The sequence below is a fragment of the Letharia columbiana genome (assembly GCF_014066305.1).
Source record: "Letharia columbiana isolate WasteWater2 chromosome Unknown Sc0000043_s0, whole genome shotgun sequence".
NCBI lineage: Eukaryota > Fungi > Ascomycota > Lecanoromycetes > Lecanorales > Parmeliaceae > Letharia > Letharia columbiana.
Window position 1 is genome coordinate 169,515 of NW_023501087.1, and position 17,571 is coordinate 187,085.

The 17,571-nt window shown below is 50.3% G+C and overlaps 6 protein-coding genes across 6 annotated transcripts; 2 read left to right on the top strand and 4 right to left on the bottom strand.

Annotated features, from left to right (window-relative positions):
* Nucleotides 1-847: 847 nt before the first annotated feature.
* Nucleotides 848-1,515, bottom strand: HO173_009799 (uncharacterized protein; the record flags this gene model as incomplete). Its single annotated transcript, XM_037311687.1, has 2 exons — nt 848-1,342; nt 1,489-1,515. The coding sequence occupies 2 exons, from the start codon at nt 1,513-1,515 to the stop codon at nt 848-850; spliced, it is 522 nt and encodes a 173-aa protein (XP_037161393.1).
* Nucleotides 1,516-1,757: 242 nt separating this feature from the next.
* Nucleotides 1,758-2,854, top strand: HO173_009800 (uncharacterized protein; the record flags this gene model as incomplete). Its single annotated transcript, XM_037311688.1, has 4 exons — nt 1,758-1,790; nt 1,846-2,006; nt 2,060-2,203; nt 2,266-2,854. The coding sequence occupies 4 exons, from the start codon at nt 1,758-1,760 to the stop codon at nt 2,852-2,854; spliced, it is 927 nt and encodes a 308-aa protein (XP_037161394.1).
* A 3,633-nt stretch (nt 2,855-6,487) lies between these two features.
* Nucleotides 6,488-8,038, top strand: HO173_009801 (uncharacterized protein; the record flags this gene model as incomplete). The annotated part of the gene is made up of 1 exon (XM_037311689.1): nt 6,488-8,038. One exon carries the CDS (start codon nt 6,488-6,490, stop codon nt 8,036-8,038), a length of 1,551 nt encoding a protein of 516 aa, XP_037161395.1.
* A 3,934-nt stretch (nt 8,039-11,972) lies between these two features.
* Nucleotides 11,973-14,281, bottom strand: HO173_009802 (uncharacterized protein; the record flags this gene model as incomplete). The annotated part of the gene is made up of 4 exons (XM_037311690.1): nt 11,973-13,186; nt 13,332-13,432; nt 13,578-14,169; nt 14,224-14,281. 4 exons carry the CDS (start codon nt 14,279-14,281, stop codon nt 11,973-11,975), a joined length of 1,965 nt encoding a protein of 654 aa, XP_037161396.1.
* A 931-nt stretch (nt 14,282-15,212) lies between these two features.
* HO173_009803 (uncharacterized protein) lies at nt 15,213-15,662 on the bottom strand (the record flags this gene model as incomplete). Its single annotated transcript, XM_037311691.1, has 1 exon — nt 15,213-15,662. One exon carries the CDS (start codon nt 15,660-15,662, stop codon nt 15,213-15,215), a length of 450 nt encoding a protein of 149 aa, XP_037161397.1.
* A 1,129-nt stretch (nt 15,663-16,791) lies between these two features.
* HO173_009804 (uncharacterized protein) lies at nt 16,792-17,505 on the bottom strand (the record flags this gene model as incomplete). Its single annotated transcript, XM_037311692.1, has 3 exons — nt 16,792-17,041; nt 17,270-17,393; nt 17,454-17,505. The coding sequence occupies 3 exons, from the start codon at nt 17,503-17,505 to the stop codon at nt 16,792-16,794; spliced, it is 426 nt and encodes a 141-aa protein (XP_037161398.1).
* Between the last annotated feature and the right edge of the window lie 66 nt (nt 17,506-17,571).

Here is a 17,571-nt window from a genome sequence, read left to right on the forward strand (position 1 = left end):
GAGGCGTGGTAGACAACATGTGCTGTATGCTGGTGCTTTCAGCTTACCCATCAGAAAGCATCTGATGGAGGTTAGGAATTGATATAGTATCCACAGATGTGGAAGTGGCCATCGCCCGTCCTAGAAACAGACTGGGCCGGTGACGACTTTGGAAAGAGGAACGACAGGATGGGACGGTAAGCTGCTGGTGCGAAACACTTCAGAGACGAGCTCTTTGATACTGGATCAAATGACTGCTGGCATAATCAACATGTTACAGTGAGTGAATCAATGTGTATGAGCTACAGCCAACCATATTTATAGCAACGATCTACACCCCAATATAAATAGCCTTCAGTAACACTGCCCTTCCCAATGTATTCGCCAGTACTCCCGGCTGAATCGCTCCCAATCTCGCAACCAACTCCTCGAACGCTTCTCCTGCAACCTCTTTCCCTCCTAGTCCAGCACTAACGGCGCCGTCTGCCTCGCCATACAATCATCCCAATATCGTCCATGCATCCCACTCCCTACACCAGCGGCGCGCACAAGCGTCCCACTGCCCGCCTCGCCGGCAAAGCCTTGAACGTGACTTGATCCCAACCAGCATACTCGCGTCCAAACTCTGAACGGCACAATCCGGGATTGACACGGTTCACAGTAACAGGCGGATGGTCCGCAAGGTGCCACTCAGCCAATCCACGCACGACGGACGCTTCGAGAAGTTGGCTGACGCTGCATCGATTTTTCCGATTCGCTGCAGCAGTCCGCTCTGCAAAGTCATTGAAGGAGGTGCGTTCGCACAATGACCAGATGAGGAGCGGTGCGGCAGCGTTGCGCGGTCTGTTCGTGTTTCGGCGGGAGCAAATCAAGCGAGCAGAAGAGTGCTAATGGAAATTCGTGTTGTATTGATTAATTCCAATGCTTCGGCCGGGCAAAAAGTCTCGGATCCAAAGCCCTCTTTCAGGACAATGGGATCAATGCGATGAAGCTGGGTACAGGCTTGGGAGGCGAAAGCATCGACGCTTGCGTATGACAAGAGGTCGAGGGACAAGACGAGGATTGGGCAGCAGCTGGTTGAGGATTGGATGGAGACATTGGCCTCGGCACGTTTGGGAAGGTCGCGGACGGCGAGGATGACGTTTGAGGCGTCGAGGCAAGCGCAATGGCGAGCGGCTTCGAGGCCGAGACCTGTGTTGGCCCCGGTGCCGATGACGGTTGCCCGTGATACCGATTCAGAAGAGCGGTAGCAATGATGCTGCGCGCCTTTCCAGCGGTGAGACGCAAGGAGTAGCTTAACCAGTACACGATGCTGAGGGTTATGGTACGCCGAAAGAAGACTTGACGTTTCGAAAGGCACACTCTTTGCAGATGGATTTCATGCAATCAGGAATGATGGAAAGCTAGCCAAAATCGTGCAGCGACTCATGTATGCGATCTGAAAGATAGAACGAAAGCAGGGCAAATCTAAAATAGATTTGAAGGAACACCGACCCTAAGAGCACGCACATCCTGGACGTCGCATCTCGCAACCATAGTGGAGTGTGTGATGACGAGAAGAGTTACTGTACTGAGTTATGAGTAGGCAAGTCGAATTGACTGATTCCCATGTTTGAGTTCAGAGATTCTTTTCGGCATTCGGCCTTCTAGTGGCGACGTCATCGTGTACTTGTTTTCCTCGACCCGGCGAGCGCGGTCTCTTAATGCTTTTCCTTTCCCATCACATCCTCGACACAAGGGTTGGAAAAAGCCCATAGAAGATATTCGCTTACAGAGACATGGCTGAGATGCAACGATGGACGGTGACCGAGGTGTGTGGCATGAATGGACAAGATTCCCGCATCCCACGGGCTAAACCTTGCTTAGCCCTATATCAAAATGAGTTGTGGGTTGGGCGAAGCACCATACTACGAAAGCAGCCGGCATACCCTCCGATTTGTAGACATTGTCAAGGAGAAATTACACATAGTCGATCTCAACAAAGGTCCATCGTCGTTGGAATCATTTGATCTGGGTACTCCTGTTAGGTCAGCTTGACTGCTACTGAAGCGTAGTTTTACCTCTCTAACGTTCACGATAGCACAACGGCGGACATCGAAGGCTCTGATGATGAAATCATTGTCGGTGCCAAGCATGGATACGCCATCATGAACAGAAACACGAAGAAGCTTGAGTACATCAAGAAGGTCTGGGAGGAGCGTGATGGACTGGGAAAGGACGAGAGGTACGCCAGTGTCCTAGAAGAGATCGGTCTGCTTGGGATATTGCTGATCAAATGGGTTCCAGAATGCGCTTCAATGATGGTGTCGTCGACCACGAGGGAAGATATTGGGCCAGTACAATGAATGACCCCAAAGTGAAGGCACCTCCAACAGACGAAGGAGTACTGTTTCGTCTGGATCCGGACATGACCCTCCATCGAATGATCGAAAAAGTATCGATCCCCAACGGCATATGCTTCAGTCCCGATGCAAAGATTATGTACTTCATTGACTCACCTACGAGTAACGTGTTTAAGTTCGAGTACGACAGAAAGACGGGTGATATCTCCAATCGCGAGGTGTTCTACCATGTCGAAGGAGACGCTGTGCCTGACGGCATGACTATCGATGTAAATGGGTGCCTGTGGATCGCGATCTGCGGCGGTGGCAAGGTTCTGAAGGTGTCACCAGAGGCAAAGGTCGTGGGGGAAATTTTGCTACCTTACGCGAGAATGATTACGTGCCCGGCCTTTGCTGATGAGGACTTGTTCATCACGTCCGCAGAAGAAGAGGAACCTGACAAATATCCAGATTCGGTCAAGTATGGAGGCAGCTTATTCAAAGTTCACGTGGGGGTAAATGGCCTCGGAGTGCACAACTTCAAACGACGTTGAAGGAATATAGACCCCCACTCAGCGACTGTTGTTTTATTTGGCCAGTGTTGATATCACTAACGGTTTTCTGTGGGTCGCAGCATATTGATTAGGCTATTCGCTCCTGCAGAACAACTTGACCGCCTTTCCATCCCTGAACTCGTGTCTTGATCGAGAATCTGAAGAGATTTCCCAACGTGTCTTCGTATTGTGCATGCCAATGATAACCGCGCCTCTGCCCAGACATCAGAAGCAGAGCCCTAGTGGCGTGGCAGGGTCCAATCTTCGCGAAGGCAGACCAAAGGATCTTCAGCCCTAGTGGATCATTGTTCCAGGGCGACGGGTTGACGCAGCCTTGGCCTGTTGGTCACACTTTCAACACAAAACAAGGCTTCTCTGCGTGTGATGTTCAAAACAGGCTGACGATCCGAAGGGGAAGTATTCTCGCACTCAACAGACCCAGGCGAGATTAAAAGCGGTCAGTTGGGCTATTTTGACAAGGTCTTTCCAACAGCTAGGAAGCTTGCAGAGTATTCAATTCTCCTCAAAGGGAATTGTGGCTGAATCGAATTTAGTGTCTGTAGAGATGATATGTTGGATGATAATGATAATGCAGGAAGGAAGCAGATAATGTGCGGGTGCCCGATATGTGGGTGACCTTTTCATAAAAAGCATATGCAAAGGATTATTATAGTATTATTATTATGTGCCAACTATTATTATGATTATGATTGTGAAAGTGAAAGTGAAAAGTGAAAGTAAAAGTGGAATTAAGTTATTTGGGTCGGGGGGAGAAAATGTCAAACATGCAGGGTTGGGCAGCCCAGCGGCTGATGCCTGCAAGCTTCAAAGGTTACCCGGAAAGCCATGTGCGCTCACGGGATGTTTTTACGCTTTCAGTTCTCCCGCCCACAAAAAGTGGGTTTCAAGTTCAGACGACAGAATCCTGCCTAGACCACCGGAAAGGAATGGTAACATTTGATTGACCTCGCTTGCACCTCTTTCAAAATATACATCTTGCCTACTGTCATTATTTATTGCGCAAGCAGCTGAAAACAGAAGTCTCTCCTCTTCAAAAGGGGAAGCAAAATATCAATTACCCTTTCAATCTTCACACCTCGCACTCCCCTGTCCTTACGATCTGACATGACGATGAAGCTCGATTGGCGCGCTAAATCCGTACACATGGGTCTATCTCGGTCAATCTCTAGCATGGTTGGGCTGGAGAGCAATCGAACCTTGAGCAAGTGCTATTGTCAGTGTGACTGAAAGAAGCCGACTTTCGACCCCAAAGAAGCTGGATCGAAGCATCAGATCTGCCCTAATATGACCCTTGGGCCTTCCCTAATTTCGGATTGAGACCCGATACTCCCCAAACTGTAGGCTTGCTTTTAGGGTCGCTTGGGGGCATACAAGGGTCGCAGCTAGAGTTTGAATAGGCATACTCATTAGTACTCCACGAGGCTGCTGTTGGGCTCTTGCAGCTGTCAAGCTTTCATCGCGCACGTACTGTCCAAAAGCTTGAGACGAAAATAGTCATCTCAGCGGGATTTAATTCTGCGAAGGCTAAAGTAAGTGTCCATCTAAAAGCAATACCTAGCAATGGTCAAGAACAGGAAATAATGAGCTGCAATTGCCACTGCAACGACGGTCCTATCGACCGCTGAATGTACTCGTGAGGCTGAACGGCTTCTTCTGTACCTGTACCTCGGATACAGTAGAGTGAAAGCGACCTGACAGGCAGAAATGAGTGCCAATACAATTAACAACATGGATGACTTGTCGATCCATAATTATGATCAAGTCGAGTAATCTCTTCCTTACTTATCGACATCATGCAAGAATCATGGTACACCGTGGCCCGTCAAGCTGACGCTCCCACTTGTCCTGCAGGGTTATCACATCGGAGTACCGAGCCCAAGGTACCGATGCTAGGTACCGCTACTGCTGCTGCTACTAGCTGCTACTGCTGTTAAACGCGAAGCAGCTAGTAATCTCAAGATCTACAGCACTTCTGCATACCACAAAAACGTGGCCTCGCAGGCCTGCAGAATAGACTTGCCTAGCGGATAGGGGGAACTGGTTCCGGCAAAGCCTATTTATCTAAGAGCCGAACTTGTCCTCCCTGCCTTAGCATCCCATTCCTTCAAGCCTTCAAGCCACTAGAAGCCACAGCAATCGTTTGGTGTGGCCCCGCTGTGGCCCTTAGCTCAACGGCCCATACCACGGGGTGAAGTACCCAGTACCCCCGTACCCAATAACCAGTACCCATTCACCCCCATGTCACCTTTGCCCACGCCACGTCATTCATTCATGCCCTCTCTCCCTCGACCTTTTCTCATGGCGCTTCTATCGTCGGAGACACGACACCATGTTCATGCCTCCCGTTCGAATCATTCGCTTAGCATTGAGGACGGTAGTAGTAGAGACGGTCTTGTTCGCCAATATACGAATATGAGGCGCGGATTTCTGTAACAGATGTGAATCATTAATTCGTGCTTTAACGCCTTACCCCTGATCTCTCTGGAATCGGTTGGTGAGATGCAAATGAGTGGCTAGCGTGAGCCGGCTGGGTGGGTGGTGGAATTCAAATGCGCCATACGTCAAATAGTCAGCAACGGAGCCGTGGTGGTCAAGCTACTCTGACTGTTTTTCCGGTACTTCCAAACCGAGCGGATATTTCCCTCCGTTTTCCGGAGAAGGCTTTGATTTGATCGAGATAAGTGACATGATGATAATAATAATAATAATAATAATAATCATGAGGGAGCCACTGGAGTTCAAGTTCCGTCGCCCGTCCGACCTGGATCCTTTTCGCACATGGCTTCCAATCTACTTTAGAGTCCCTTGCCCCCCCCCCCCGATGGCCCTAAGCCAGGTCTAACATCTTCTAAGCTTCTAAGGACATGTTCCCGTGCTCCCCGTGCCCGCCGCCCGACCCAATGGAACCAAAAAAACCACCCCCGGTAGTAGTGTCTCGACGCTCCAAGGATGAGTTGGCTGGGATTGTTTAGTTTCATGTCCCTGGATCTCACAGGGCCAAGGTGGTAAGGGTAAGGGTAAGGGTGAAAGGGTGACACGCAGTTTACGAGCTATGATGACACCTCATAGCTCACCGCTTCCTGCATGCTGCTTGCAAGTTGCAACCCAAGCTAAATACTTGAACGGTCGCCCCATATTCCTTCTTTCAACCTGACATCTCTTACGACTCACTACAATTACCTTTGCTACGCTGCCCAAACCTCCCTGCTACATCACGCGCCGTCCATATACCATCAAGTCCGCTCACTGTCAATCTTAACTCCACCTGGCGCTTATCTACTTTCATCCATCTCTTAATTTGTACCTCGTCTCCACTGCATTGCCCAATCCAGCCGAGTCCTCCCTATTTATTTATATTCCGGGACATCATTCGTCCCTCTAGCCGCCAACGTGGAGGTCCTACCTTTTCACGTCCCCACCTCATCTTCTCGGGGAATACCTTTGTCGATTCCCGAGATCGAGCAGAATTGTCCTGACATTGTTGCGAGGTGGTACCATAGTCAGTATAGACATCATCTACCTTGCAGAGATACCAACAATCATTCCAAAGACAACCTCCCAATTCAATGCCACGGGCGTTCAGAGAACCGCCGATTCCTGGAGGAGGTACACATGTCGCAGCGGCCTGCTTCGTCGCGTCCTTCGTCCAGCTCTCCGCATGACAGAACCAAACGTCTTCCTCCCCTGGGATCCAGAACTCTACCGCCCATCCAGAATACAACCGCCCCCGGAGTATCAAAAAATGGTGCTCCGAACATTTCCGCCACGCAAAATTGTTCCGCACAACCGACACCACCGCCATCCTCCACGCCTCCAGACCAGCGACCGTCGCGTCCCATCGGTGTCCAAAACTTGCTTAATCCTGCAACAAGTGGAGAAACGACCAAGATCCAGAGCCGACGCCGAAATGCCGAGCATGTGGATTCCCCTCCGAGAGCAAGTCCTCTTACCGCAATGCCTCGCGCGTCAACTCCATCTTTGCCTCCGACTTCCATGACCAATCGGTCTCCAGTCAGCATGACATTACCCAGTATTACGCCGCCTTTGGTCAGCGTGCATCCTCTGCCTTTGGGTCGGGCGATGACTCCCCATCTGTCGCCATCAAGCTACGGCCCTGGCTCTGTCACCATAAACAATCCGAGCGGGACGATGGATGTGAAACAGTCACCCTTCGTCCTGCCTCGAGATCATAACGGTGCAGGAGGACGAGGAAGTCTTCCGGACCTTGCCACCGCCACCTCTTTGCCTGGCGACCCTTACGGTGCTCCTTTGCCGCCTGCAAGATCCCCTCCTGGTCGTAGAGGTAGCCAAGACTCCACCCGCTACTCTCATATGCAGAATCTGCTGGAGAGAAAAGGTGGCATGGCAACGGGACCTCAATCGGTAGCCTCTCAAGGTGACAGCCCCAGCACTCAATATTCGTCCTACAGCCAAGTCAGTCACACGCCTCCTCCTGCTCCACCTCCATCTACCGGTCAACCGCAGTCGTTCTTCACTGCACCATTTACCGCGCCGGGTCCGGCCTCGTCGATGGCCCACATGGGATTTGACGCGGCATCGGGCAGCACGGCGGGCGGGAGTACATATCAAATGATGACTCTCGACACCGAACAAGGTCCCATTCAGGTACCTGTTGACGTGCAAGCTGCGTCGAAAGTCGCTGACGAGAAACGCAAGCGCAATGCCACGGCCTCCCACCGGTTCCGTCAACGTCGGAAGGAAAAGGAGCGCGAGAATTCTCAAAACATTGCGAAGCTGGAAGACCAAATCCGACAGATGGAGGAAGAAAGAGAACATTATAGGAGGGAAAGGGATTACTTCCGCGAAGTAGCAGTTCGCCAACCTGGTCAAACACATGTCCTGGCTCGACCGCTGTCGCCAAGGCAGAGGCGACATTCCTCCATCGGTGGATCCATGGGGTATCCTAATGTGCAGTTTGAAGGACCGGAGACTGGAAACCGCACCGGAGGCCGAAATACTAGGCGAAGAACAAGTGCCTACGTGCCCCCTACTGGACCCTCTCCACAGTCTGCTGAGCCAGCACGGCCCATGCCTCAGTACGAGCAGCGGATGGCAAGCAAACCCACCGAGCATATCCAGGGAGGCGACCACGCTCGCCTCTCTCTTCAAACCGGTCCTTTCGACCCATCTACGACACGGTGATAGATATGAGGGGAAAACAAGACCCTAAAAGCGGTGTATATATATTGCTTCCTACTCAACTTGAAAACATGACTCATTGAGCGCTTTAGCGAGTAACTCTACTTTGAATTTGTCTATATATTTCCGCGCAAAAGATACCCCCATGACCTGGTCAGCATTGTCAGCGTTCTGAGCGTGCAGCGTCGTTGTTTCTCCAACCCCCCTTCATGGTTAGGTGCGGGCAATTGGGTTAGATTACAGTCCTGTCTTGGTGGGCGGTTTTCTGGCAGGCAAATCACACCCGGGGGTCCTTGTCCTTGTCCTTGGTGTTGGTCCAACATTTAGATTGCATTGAGGATATATGTCTCCACAGAGCTACACGGGAGGGGGAATTAGGATGGGATCTGTATTTAATGGGAACGTGTGCACATAGACTCTACTACACCATCGCTGGGCGAGTGGATACACATGGTAATGGAGGAAATATACGAAGACAGAAAAAGAGAGAAGTGGAAAGGACTCGCACGTGTTCTCACAATCACGAACACTGTAACCGCATGCAGTAAGGCCGCTCTCTTCCTGAGGTATCATGTCCGAGACAAGGCAAGAACCAGGGCAACAGCATGGCAAGATAGCGTCGCAAAGATATCCAGAAGCGGGATGGGAAAAAAGGAAAGATAGAAAGTTGGCAGCACGAATTGAGATTTGAGAAGATGGGCAATTGGGCAGTGGAGGAAAGAAGAAAAAAAAAAAAAAAAGAAGAAGATACACGTGCCTAAGGAGGCTAAGCTTACTCGTATGTCGTGCATGTACCTAGCATAAGGTAAGGTAAGGTAAAGTAAGCTAAGGTATAATTAGTAAGTAGCGGTGAATCCCATCTCGCTTCCTGCCTTCCCACAGACAGGAGTAAAGTACTTGCCGTAGTTAATCATAATCCCGACACACCGGATCCGTGCTTACAACCGATGCTTTTTTTCTCTTGCTGCAAGCTGCAACCTGCACGCACGGATCCCACTGCACCTCATCATCATCATCATCATCATCATCATCATCGTCATCATCATCATCGTCATCACCATCTCGGTATCCCATGCAACCCTGCCCGAAGGAAGGGAAGTAAAAGCGCAATAGGTAGATGATAATATAATTCACAAACATTGGCCTATAAATCGCTATGTCTTCTCTCATTGCTCAAAATGGTTTACATGCTTTCTAGTAATGATGCCAACTCATCAAAAACATGCCTTAATCATACGAGTGTCAAGCGATCGTTATCAGTATCATTCATTACATTATTGTTATTTCTTTCTTCTTCTTCCTCTTCTTCCTCTTCTTCCATTGGCCGCAACCTACGCACGTTTCTCTTCTCACCGCCTCGAGAGGAGTGCTGAAGTCTTATCGACAATGGGCAAAAGATCAAAGATAAAGAAAGTGACCGCATATCTTTTCAGCATCTTTTTCCATACCATAGCGCCGAATGGAGGAGGTCGTCGCGCGTCCCACGGCCCACCACGCCGGGTCGGGTTGCAATTCGATCGAGATCGAGACCCCGGGCGAGATTGATTGAGAGAAAAAAAAATTTAAAATTTAAAGGCCGTGTCATGCAGCAGCACAGCCATCTTCATGCGAGTCAGGTTCGTCCACTCAAACATCCTCATGCGACCCTTCCCTCGGCACTCCCGAGTCCCAACTAACAAAAACAACCCCCTTTTTTTCCCTTCCCTCCCCCACCACCAAATGATCTTCCAACCGAAGCCGCAGCAGCAGGGCATGCATGCATGCAGGTGGGCGGGTCTTTGCTGCAAGCCTGCAACTGGCTGGGATTTTGCTGCACGCATGGCGCAATCTGGGCACATGCATCTGCATCTGCATAAGGGGGGGGGAAAGGAAGGAAGTGGGCTGCCGACGTGCAGGATTGGTTTTTTTCTTTTTTTTTTCGGGGTCCCTGCGGGGCGTATGTACATTGATCACCGGTACCGAGTGACCACAATCACACAATAGTGCGAAAGGGTACATCAATCGTTCGGAATGCACGTTTCCAGGATTCCATCGCTGCGCGGCTCGGGTGGGGGCGAGATGGCGACTGGATTCCTTCGCCTCTTGGAGTTGGGTCCTCCCTCCCCCTCCCCCCTTCGGCTTCGGGGCAGGCCTTTCGGGCATGGGAGGTACCTTGTGGACAGTGGACCTGGTGTGGGTTATTTTTGCGGCCGTGGGGGTTTTTATGGCAACCCGTGGGGGTTTTTTTCGGGGTGGGGGGGCGTAGAAAGTACTCGTCGGGTAACGGATCACGACATGACCCGGTCTTCTGTTTAATTACCGGAGATGGAGAAATAGGAAAGGAAAGGCAAAAGGCTCGTGCGCCGGCCTGTGATGGAGGCGGATCAATTCTCCGAACTTCCTTCCATGATGAAACTTGTTCCCCTGCGACGGAGGAGGGAGATTCGAAACCAGACTTCCTGCGCCGAGCTAGTTCGATAGACTCGGAGAGAAAGAAGGGATTTAAATATCCAACACCTTTGTCCGTTAAGCGAGCTGATCGATCATCTCCGTCCGTCGCATCACTTATTTACTCCGTTTCATTTCGAGAGAAGAAGGGAAAAAACCCCCAATGGCAAACACACTACCGTAACTATAGTACCCAAACTCCATCCATCAATCACCCTTCCCTTCCTTCTCGCCTGGCGACCCCCGCTTCTGGCAAGCGGCGGCGGGAATCCTCGAATCCCTTCTCTACAACTATCATCATTATCAACATAGTAGCAGTAGCAGCAGCAGCAGCAGCAGCAGCAGCAGCAGCAATCCCCAATCCCCAATCCAATCCCCAACCCCCCAAGCCCTGTCCAAAAAGAAATCTCCCAAACCCCGACAGCCAGCCCAACGCGCACGCCAAGGGAAAAAAAGCCCCACGGCTGCGCGCGCATCATTCCGACCAAGACACTTTTCCCCCGGAGCCGAAAACAAAAAAAAAAAAAAAAAACAAAAAAAGAAGAAAGAACCAGGGGGACGTGCGTGCGTGCGTCAGGGCTTGCCTGAGCTAAGGGTAAGCGTCGAGGTTTTTCCCCTTCCCCTTTCCTTTCCTTTTGCGCTTGACGTGACGTGAAAGAAGAAGAAGAAGAAGAAGAAGAAGAAGAAGAAGAAGAAGAAGAAGAAGAAGAAGAAGAAGAAGGAAGGGGTTCCCTTGTTCGCATGGGGGCAGGGACGAATTCTCCGAAATGGGATGGGGGTGATTGTGACGGGGCGTGGGGGGGTGATGGGATGGGATGGTTCGGGGCCCAAAAATAAAAATGGACGAAAAAAAAAAAAAAGAAGAAAAAGAGAAAAAGAGAAAAAGAGAAAAAAACAACCCCGGACTACCTACCTACCTTACTACTACTGCTGGTGTTGGAAAGGGGGGAAAAATAAAAATAAAAATAAAAAGATTAAAAAAAGTGGGCGGACGGTCCTGTTGGTTGGGAAACCATCCGAAAAAAGGGCCCCCTGTACCCTGTCGTTCGTGCTCGAGCTTTTTGATCATAATTGGGGACGAGACTCGTTCGAGGTGCAAACGACTGGGTGTGAGTATGCGGAACATTTGTGCGTGTGTGTGACTGGGGAGGAGCTAATGCCCGCGGAAGACCGATGCAGGTCGTGTCACGTGGGTACGTGACGTGGGGAGACGCGGTCTGTGGGATTTTGGTCTCGGTGTGTAAGATACAAAGAACTATGTAAGATACAAAGTGATCAGGCAAGAAGAGACCGAGGGTACTAAAGAAAAAGAACGCCTCTATATGCGCAAGCATTAATCAAGTCGTGATCGTGGCATGGAGTTTTCCTTGCGCTGGCTGTGAGCCGAGCAAGTGGACAGGACGTCTTCTTTCCAATGCTACTATCTTCAGTCGTTCCCGCATGCCAATCGTCGCAACTTTCCCTCTCATCTCAACCTTCTCATACATACTAGTCGTACAGGTTGGCCTTGTTATAAGGCCGTCACCAATATCGCCGTTGCGACAATAGCGGCAAAGCTGTAGGAAACACCTTCTCGTGTTGCGGCGCTCTTCTTCGCGGGGGCGAGCTTGTAGGCGGGCTCGTAACCTGCCGGGTTCGTACTGTTGACCGTGCCATCCCAGCAGAAGTCTGCGAAGCATTGAGTGCAAACCTGTGGCATCGCCGTCTGTGTTCTTTCCAAGCTTCTTTGCAAAATCGCGCATCCTACACACACAGGCCACGTGGAGTTCACTGTTCCATTACCCATGGTAGCCACATTGTAGCCATTTTCTACGATAAGATCGCGCTGGCTGGTATTGTAGCTCGGGTCGAAGGTCGAGACGTTGCTTTGATAGATGTAGGGGGAATTAGGTATGTAGATGACCAGAGGTGTGGGAGATGAGGTATTTGACGAGTTGCAACCGAAGAACGTAGGTCGCGTGTTCAGACCTAGGTTGACGAAAGTATTTTGGTCGGGAACTGCAGGGAATGATGTGCCATTTGCAAGATTCCCCGCATCAGCAGAAGTACCGTTCAAGCTGCGCTCGTAGGTTGCCACGAGGGATGTGCCATTCGGCCAATAGTTGTTCGTGTCAGCTGATGAATCCACAGCGAAAATTACGTCCACATGGCGGAATGGCTGGATAAGCGGGTGGAGAGGGATGTTTTCGAGGTCTTCGCCTCCATCGACGAGACTGAGGGCTGGCTCCTGATAAACTTGAGAGGTCTTTGTGTTGTAGCCATAAAAGGGATTTGGCTGATATTGTGCAATGTCGTTGTCAGACTTGCTGAAACGGCTCAAGATGTCGCTCACGAAGCTTTTGGCAAGTTGCGGTATTGATGTTTGGTTCACGTCCAGGATGAATTGATTGAAGAGTGAGGACGAAGTTCCCATTACGTAACCGGCATTGTCGAAACCCCGAACACATTGTTCATTTTTGGCCAGAATACCACCTGAGAAATTGGATCCCAGGAACTCCAGAGGAACAAAGCCATAAGTAGTGGGATCCCAGGTTCCAAACTCGAAGGGGTTGAATTCGTAGATTGTCGTATTCCCTGAGATCAAGGTCTCTCCTGGAGCACGGCCATCCGTAACCAAGATGGGCATGGGAGAGTCGGCATTGGCAAAGCTTTCCTGCAATTGAATTGACGACCACGTATAGCTTGCGCCGCCGTCACTCGCATTCACAAGTTGAAAAGATAAAGCTGTCAATGATTCCAAAGTCAGCACTTCCTATTCATAATAGGGTTTCAAGTCTTCGGAGACGTCTTATAGTATGAACCTCCGAGACATGTTTCGAGGCTCAACATCTGGGCCAAAAGAGGCGATGAGGACTCTGAATAAACGTACCGCGCCCCCAATAATCTGTCACCGAGGTATTGAACCCAGCGTCCCCTTTTCCGCTCACTTCGTGTTCGATATCCGTGTAATATTCCGCGGAGTCTAGTACCCTGGATTACAATTTCACAGTCAGTATTGCTAATTTGAGGGGATACATTGAGTTGAAACATATGTCGAGTACAAAGCCTCTCGAGACATATGTCAAGACTCATTGATTGATCCCAAAGAGGAAATTGGGACTTGGAATATACGCACTGAATGCTGCCGCTAGCCGGACCCTCGAAAATCGAATTACCAAATTGCCAGACAGGGCTAGCATTGTTATCGAGAAGGCCTGTGATTGTCGTGAAGTTGTTGACGTAAATACTGCCCACAAGCCATCCACCTCCCGATAGACCAGCCAGGTACGTCGCAGACTGCAATAATCCTCCAAGATGTCCAGCAGCAGTTGAATTGATCTCTCGGCTGTCGAAGGCCTGAACGGCACCTCCACCATTCAAGCAAGCTCTGTATCCGCCTCCGCTGACAGCAATAGCGATGTTGGGCAGGGCTGAGGCATTGTTGGCATATTTGGTGATGTATGACTCGGCGTCGAAGCCAGATATGTTCAGTCTTCCTAGTAAGTCCCGCATGGGATCCATTGTGTTGTTCCTTCTCATCTCCAGCCATGATGTTTCATTGTCGGATAGAGCAGATGCGCTACGAATGGTGGGTCGGGTCGAAGGACAGGTGGTATTTTGAGGGGTGTAGCCATCCGGAGCGTTTGGGAAGGCTCGAATTTCCAACTCTGGTGTAGCGACATTGGACTCGACCTTTGGCGAATCAGCTCTTGGAAGGAGAAAAGATGCTGGGTAATGGATTAGCGACGTTCTTCCCTTCTGTGATCTTCTGGAATGTTTACCATGGCCAGATGCAGCTAAGGCGAACAAGAGCGCACAAGCGCGTGATGTAGCGCCCATCCTTGTCTATATTCCCGACTTTGATGAACTGAAAAATAGCGACCACTTTTACACCTTCATGAGGGGAACAAGAAATGAGAACGAGAGCGACAATTGATTTGGTTTTATCAAGGTTGGAGCGCACAAATTAGTTGCAAGAGAGTGCTTCGGGAGCGAAAGGACCGGAGAAGTGTCGGTGAAGTGTTAAAAAGAAAGATTGGATTACTGAGACACCGCCAGCAGCCGGGCCCGTCAGGAGTACCACTGGAGCACTGTTTTAAAGTCATCAATTAATAGAAACGTGACTGCGCCATGTTGCCAAGTTTTTCCAAGGCAGTTCTGATACATTACCTCAGCCGATATAAACGTCATTTCCCTTTTCCATTGACGCGTTTGAGGCTCAGCGGCTTTCCCTGCAGATCTCCCGATCTTCACTTCACACACTTCACAGCCTCGACATCCACGTAAGGACCTCTTCCGCTGTGCTCATTCCGTATACATTAGGCGGGATCTGTTCAAGGGCAGCACAGCAACAGAGAAGCAAGAGAGACACCAAGCTGGGTTAAAGATTCTTTGCTCTTACCAACACTACATACAAGAGCACCAGAGATATCGAATGGAATCGAATGCCCACGTGCCGATCCTTCCTCAGACATGGAATCAGACAGGGGGACCTCTTCTGTGCTTCCTTTGCTTCCACACACGAAACGCAGTGTTTTCACTTCCTGAAAATATATCCGTGAGATCTGAAACAATTTTAGACTTGGATGGCAACGATTATGGGTATCATACCCTAATCCGACGAAACAACTATCAAACTTGAAGCAGTTTCAAGCATGGTCGATGATTTGAAATAGTATCATACCCCGATTTAACGCAAGCACAAGAAAGCTACCGCCCTAGGCTGCCAGAAATTTAGATAGCCGTCCTGCTAGCTCGAAGTTGCGTTGTCCTAGACGTGGTGTCGACATATTCCGCTTGGAGGCAGATATGTTGCCCATCGAGTTTGCTTCCATTCTTTCTCTGGCAATTGAATTTTTGCCGGCGTGTATAGGTATGAAATCCACGTGGGATCCGTAACACTCTCTGCGGATTTGGCAATACGTCGGGACTCTTGCGCCCATAGAGTAGTGGTTTCGTCATGCGACTCTGATAGGAAGAAGGCAGTCCGAGTCTCGCATGATTCACAGTTGACTTCGACACCATGCACACTTCGTGATCCGCGAGAAGCACATCGAACACACTTGTCCAAGGACCAGGGGTCCTCCAATCGAGGGCGGCCGGAGTGAAAGGCATCAAGCGCATCGGGATCTCCAAATCTCTGATGAGGACAAATGTTCACGCCAAGTGCTCTCAGGGCCTTTTGAATCGAAGCGGTATGAAATGCGGATCCTTGGGGCATGGCGAGGACAGGATAGAAGATGGATAATGAGGTTCCTTCCGTTGGTGGAGAATTTACATTTGGACATCCACACTTTGCCACAGACTTCTTCGTTCTGCAGCCCTGCTTCTGGACCTCTTTGGAATGTGCGCGATCCCAAGTTATGTGAGGACATATCCATAATGTTCCCTCACACCCCATACAGAGGCGCTGGTGAGGCCTTTGTTGAAGAGCTGTGGAAGAGAAGAGAGAGATGTTGTGAGTTGTCTTGCATCCACCGCCTACAGCTTTTGACGCGGACAATCGCCCATCTCGTTCCAGCATGCAAAGGAAAGCTAGCCTCTCAAACACTACCTTTCTTTCGTCTTTGACTCCTTCGGGTCTTTCAAGAAGCTTTTAATTTCGATCAGGTAGTCTAGGTCCTCCACCCTAGCTTCAACTTTGTGTCGGAAACTCCTGCATGCATAACTCAAGGACAGCCCGCTGCTCAGCGAGAGGTACTGCGTCATCTCCAAGATGAGCCCCCGCGGAAGGGCTTCGAATTGGGACGGAGGAGTCGGGCTTTTCGGTTTTGAGCGTTTGCTTACACAATCGATAGGGTACCGTACAAATGTAAGGAGCGAGCTTTTCACGCTAGTATTGGAGACTTTTGCAGACCCTGACTCTAGGAAACCTTGAGGTGTACCGGAGATATCCCCGTCTTTTGCTGTAGAGAAGAGGGCATGCCACCGTGAGACCCAGCTGGACCTTCTGCCCAGAAGGGTAAAAATTGCATGATCCATTTTGCTTCGGAGACAGCTAGACAGCCAAGTATCGATGAGGATGAGAATGAGAGATTAGAAAAAGTTGTGACAGGACCTGAATTTTAATGCAGTCTTTTGTGATGACAAGTGAATTTCAGACTTGGTGGGCTGCATGTGAGCTACTCGACTCAACTGGACTCAGTGCCCCTTGGCGCAACCCAACAGGTGCAGGGGGTACAGAAGCCTGACGCAAAAACAGAAATACATCAAGCACATCTAAACATGACCCGTAGTGATTGCTATTGACCATTACCATGATGAATGCCTAAGAGAATCGCCTCTTATCTGCCCAATGCGAGCACCTGCTACGCTACTGTCCCTGAGCAACACGCCCACACTGGCAAAACCTAAGCATCCTTCTTCGCCTTCATTCTCGTCAACGTCATGATACTATCCATCACATCCTTGAACGTCTGCTTGTTCTCCTCCGTCGGGTTAGTAGGAGCCTCGGCGCCCTCGACTTCCTCCCCGTTGTCCCACTGGACCTCGAACGTCGACAGGATGATGCGGGTGTCGAAGCCGTAGACGTCCACGTCGGGGTTTGTGGGCAAGCCTTCCAAGGGGCGGACTACGGCGAGGAGCTCGTTGACGTCGTCGCTGGCTCCGTGTTAGCGACTGTACGATTGCATATGTATTTTCGTCCTGCATCTGAACGGTTTTCGAGCTGACTTGCTTGGGGTGCCCCTTCCGGGCTCTTTACCCGGACACCAGGTAGGCACTCCCGGGGAAACGCATTGGGTGCTCGTCCATTTTTCCAAATCAAAAAAGGATTAGAGCAGAGACGGCGCGGGGTCTCCGTTGAATGCTTGGCTTGACAGTACGTACTGTGGGATATCGCCCGTCTTCACATGGATATTCTGGTTGTTCTTCCCAGTGTGGTCTGTGACCTTGATGTTTGCTGAACGGTTGGGTTCTCCAATGATTTCGATTTTCTTGGTTGGTGTCTGGCCTGTACGGTCATGTCAGTATTGCGAATAGAATACATATGGTTGGTTGAGGCAAGGCGGACTGAAACTCTGTGTCAAGCGAATTGAGAACTCGCCCGATGGCGGTGGTGCCATTGCTCGAGGCATTTTAGTCTCAGCTGATGTGTTTGAATGAAGGAAGGATGCGTTGGTAGTTTTTGT